Source organism: Watersipora subatra, chromosome 2 (assembly GCF_963576615.1).
Source record: "Watersipora subatra chromosome 2, tzWatSuba1.1, whole genome shotgun sequence".
NCBI classification, from domain to species: Eukaryota; Metazoa; Bryozoa; class Gymnolaemata; order Cheilostomatida; family Watersiporidae; genus Watersipora; species Watersipora subatra.
Window position 1 is genome coordinate 15,524,383 of NC_088709.1, and position 4,828 is coordinate 15,529,210.

A 4,828-nucleotide genomic window follows, 5' to 3' on the forward strand; every position below is an offset into this window, starting at 1 on the left:
GGATAAATATTTTTTGCTAAAAGTTTTTATTGCAGTTTCTGAGAGTAATATAAACACTGTGTGTTTATGCGGATCACAAAAAAACCCAATCATAGATCAGTACGCTGCCTCCAATTCATACAAGATCATTACCTAGACGATAATTTCAAATATATATTAAAAAACAAGTGGCATAAACACTGTGTGTTTATGCCACTTGTTTTTTAATATATATTTGTAACATTAGATATATTATTATTAATATAACTTATAAATTTGCAGAGTTTTAGCATACTATTTGATAACACCAAGGTCGTTATCTAAACTGGGCTTGTGATGAATTTAGGCTCATAACTCCTCTTTTATTGCACATAAACCAGTTATTTGTTGTAAACTGTAGCAAACATTAATCTGTCCAATGAGCTTTCCTGCAAAATTGTTGAATCTATACATACAAATCTCAGTATTTGTCAATTGTATGTTGCTCTGTTGTTCGTGTGTCCAGTTTTAGCGAAAAGGTTAAGGAACGAAAAACCCTTTTGGTAGCGGATTAGAACTTGGCACCTCCAATTCTGAAGACAAGTGAGCTAACCCACGAAGGCACACGGCCTTCTTGCAAGTCCATGGAATAACTGTACACATACTTATTACATCAGTTAAAATATGCTTAACGAAGTTGCGTAGCGCGTAATGTCACACGAGCTGGCTTAACGGCTCTTATTATAGTAAGTTTAGCAATATAAGCAAGATAAAGTTACTAGCCTAAGTTACTCAATTTGGCTAATTTGTCAATTTTACCATTGGTAAATTAGTCAACTTAGCAAATGGCAGCTACATTACCTGCCAGTGTTTATAAGCTATTTTGTTACCAGTGCAATGCTGAGCATTCAGCTAGTGCATTTATAAAATCCAAAATTGCATTCAAATTTAGAATACAAAAACATTCATAGCTCTAACAAATTGCAACTCAGATTGTAAGATCTTATGTTAACTAACGACAAAATATACAGTAGGCGCTCCTACAACGCAAATGATTCGTTCAAGGAACGTTGAGGTTGTGGGGATTTGAAGTTAAACGAACTGTAAAATACATGTAAATGGTCTAATCCGTTTCGAGATCTTTCTAAACTAAAACCTTTGGCCATACAAAAAGGAAAAACTAGACTTAACTTTTTTATTGGTGGACAGCACCGTAACTGCAGTATTATTAGTTGCATCAAAAATTTTGAAGTTTTTTACCAGGGGGTGTTTGTTAGATAATTACTATGGACTTCTATACCCTTCCATACAACATGTTTGCTTTACGATGCCAACAACGGAACAATTTAAGGTCACACGGCGGGGTGCCCTGTATTTGTACAATATCACCTTGATAGGCATACAGACTTGAAATAGTAAACTTACCTCTCTCTTGTTCGAGTCCAGCAAACTTTATCTTATTCGCCTCATGATTCGCCAATCTCTTGATTCTACAGACTCTACAGGAAACAAGGGTACAGCAGTCTACATTCAAATACATTAAAGAACAGCTGTACTACACATTTCGTTAAAAATAAAAATAAATTTTATTTTAAATATTTTACATAATAAAATTTAAATTTGATGTTATCTAAAAATAGATGAATCAATATGGTATGATGTCCATTTTCTCTCACCTCTGGAAGCCTCGTTGCACTAATTAAAACTCAAGAGGGATCACTATAAAACAAGAATAATCAAGTGTTACAAAAAGACAAGCACCTCTCTTTTTACCTTGTATTAAGTGTATTAGGTTGACTTTTGTAGGGTTGAGAAATAGAACTACAAACACGTGATTACTAATATATATTTAGAAAATCTCTAATGTATTAAAACTAGTTGACTAATAAATTCATAAGTGCTAAAACATCTTGGTTAAGTATTTGTATAGCAACTGAAAGATGTGGGTGTTAACAACCATTTTGGAAATATGCCAGAGGGGTTGGGGGTTCAAAAACTGAAAGATGTGGGTGTTAACAACCATTTTGGAAATATGCCAGAGGGGTTGGGGGTTCAAAAACTGAAAGATGTGGGTGTTAACAACCATTTTGGAAATATGCCAGAGGGTTTGGGGGTTCAACAACTAAAAGATGTGGGTATTAACAACCATTTTGGAAATATTCCAGAGGGTTTGGGGGTTCAACAACTAAAAGATGTGGGTGTTAACCATTTTGGAAATATGCCAGAGGGTTTGGGGGTTCAACAACTAAAAGATGTGAGTGTTAACCATTTTGGAAATATTCCAGAGGGTTTGGGGGTTCAACAACTAAAAGATGTGGGTGTTAACCATTTTGGAAATATGCCAGAGGGTTTGGGGGTTCAACAACTAAAAGATGTGAGTGTTAACCATTTTGGAAATATTCCAGAGGGTTTGGGGGTTCAACAACTAAAAGATGTGGGTGTTAACCATTTTGGAAATATGCCAGAGGGTTTGGGGGTTCAACAACTAAAAGATGTGGGTGTTAACCATTTTGAAAATATATCAGAGGGGTTGGGGTTCAAAACACAATTGTTTCCCACCTTTTCAGTTATCAGCTCAAATAACAAATAGGACATCATTAATTTCGAGCTAGAACTTTGTTAAATTTTTCCTCCTAATAAGGGAACGACACAACTACCTTGTTGTCTAGATTCTAGAAGGCAGTAAAATAATGCACAGTGATCTCTCGTTTATAACAGAAGTTGCGTTCCAAAAATAACCCGTAATAAGTGAAATCCGTGAAGTTGTCAGCTTTATTTCTTTTTTTTAACGATGCAATACTGTAGTATAGAATGACACCAAAAATGAAAACTTATTTTAAAGCCCAAGACTTGTTAAAAAAAATTAATATTGATAATTATTACTGCTGCTGTCGAACTTATATTATCGTCCTCCTTTATGAAACAAACCAAAGACTCATTTATTCCGCAATGGCGCCCTACAGCCGCATATCCTTTACCTTTATTTTGCGTGTCCATAAGAATAACTTTTCTGCAATAGTTATCATCTTCCTTGGCCTCTCTAGCACGTCCAGAGGCCCCTTTGTCGGTGCAGAACGTTTTTTCGACATTGTGGGTTTTGTCACGGAAAATATTTGCAATCGTAAATTTTTGCCAGAATTTTTAGAAACGAAAACTGTTGACAAGTGAAAAAAGATACAGTTAAGCATCAATATTTTACTTCTAGACAACAGTAAGCCTTTGAACCAATAAGGATTCAGAGCAGTGCACTGTAAAAAATTCCGCGAAGCAGCGAAAGATGAAGAGCGATATAGCGAGGGATCCCTGTATATGATTTTTGGGTCTACTGTTTAAAAATTAGCTGGCAAATAAAAAGCATATTTCTGCCATTGCCTCCCAAAACTGTTAAAAAATATGCACTTATTTCAGCTTATATGACTTATTTTAGCACACACCCCTGAAAATCATTACCTGAGGCTTTCAACTTCTGCATGGTTTTGATGATTCGAAGATTGTTACCATGAATGATTGTCAAAACATGTGGGCTACATATATAAATCCAAGACTATCTCCAACTCTTCAAATATATACCGCTCTCACATAGAATGGCAAATCAAGTCAACTTTGCCATAACTAATGCTGTCAGATCACAAAAAACCCAATCATAGATCAGTACGCTGCCTCCAATTCATACAAGATCGTTACCTAGACGATAATTTCATTTTCTCCTTTTTGTCCGCACTGCTCTGCTGTAACATTTCCTGATTTATCTTCTCAATCTCTCGACCTAACTTTACCAGCTTCCTCGGATTCGGTGTGATGTCATTTCCTTCTCCTACTCTCGCCTTCCCATAGTGCCCCACAGTGTTGGTGAGTGACTTGTCAAAAACTGGATCATGAAAGACAATAGGTTTATGCGGATCGCTAGTTGACGGCAATGGAAGCAAGTAGCGCTGTTGAACTTTAGGGCCTTTTGGTAACTTTTTGTACTTCCAGAAGCTGTTGAAGGCGTCTGTAGAAGTATCCGCAAAACCTCCTTCATCATCTTCATCATCAACATCAAAGGTTGTGGGAATGAAAGTAGTCGGTTCAGTCTCTGACAATATTAAAATATAAAGTGATAATATTTATACACCACTCTTGTAGCACTAGGTCACTACTGAAACAGCTTCAATACATGATAACTGTTTGGCCATGACATGAAGTAGGTAATTTACTTAGGATTACTTAAGATATATCGTCGAGTCTTGAAGCTTCTAAAAATTGTCATTGAATTGTTGTGTATAACGAAATGCGTAGTACAGCTGTTCTTTAATGTCTTTGAATGTAGGCGTCTGTACCTTTGTTTCCTGTAGAGTCTGTAGAATGAAGAGATTGGCGAATCATGAGGCGAATAAGATAAAGTTTGCTGGACTCGAACAAGAGAGAGGTAAGTTTATTATTGCAATTTGTATGTCTACCAAGATGCTAATTTACAAATATTGTGCACCCCCGCCACACAATGTTTCCTTTTTGTAAACATAAATATTCTACTGTTTACAGAGTATTTACTATATTCATGACACTTGAGGCCATGATAATATTTACTTTCACGTACAATAGCTAAGAATATGCAAAAGGTATGTATACTTGATACATGTAATAACAAGATCTACTATACACCACAGATGTATCCCTCACAAAATGAATTCTTTTGTAGACATAAATATTCTATTATAGAGTGGTACAGAAACCCATAGTAATTATCTAATGCAAACACCTCTAGTAAAAAACACCAAAGTTATTAAAAGGGCCAGTCTACTTGAGAGCAAGCTCACACATGCGGTTATTTGACAATTTGCTGCAGGCCGATTATAGCCATAAATGCTGAACTTTATAACACTCAATAAGC

At 35.7% G+C, this 4,828-nt stretch overlaps 1 protein-coding gene across 1 annotated transcript; it reads right to left on the reverse strand.

Moving 5' to 3' along the window:
• Positions 1-498: 498 nt before the first annotated feature.
• On the reverse strand, positions 499-4,323 carry LOC137387994 (protein CREBRF homolog). Its single transcript, XM_068074511.1, has 4 exons — positions 4,278-4,323; positions 3,643-4,033; positions 1,384-1,457; positions 499-566 (listed from the first exon to the last, which is right to left on the reverse strand). The coding sequence occupies exons 1-4, from the start codon at positions 4,321-4,323 to the stop codon at positions 499-501; spliced, it is 579 nt and encodes a 192-aa protein (XP_067930612.1).
• Positions 4,324-4,828: the final 505 nt, after the last annotated feature.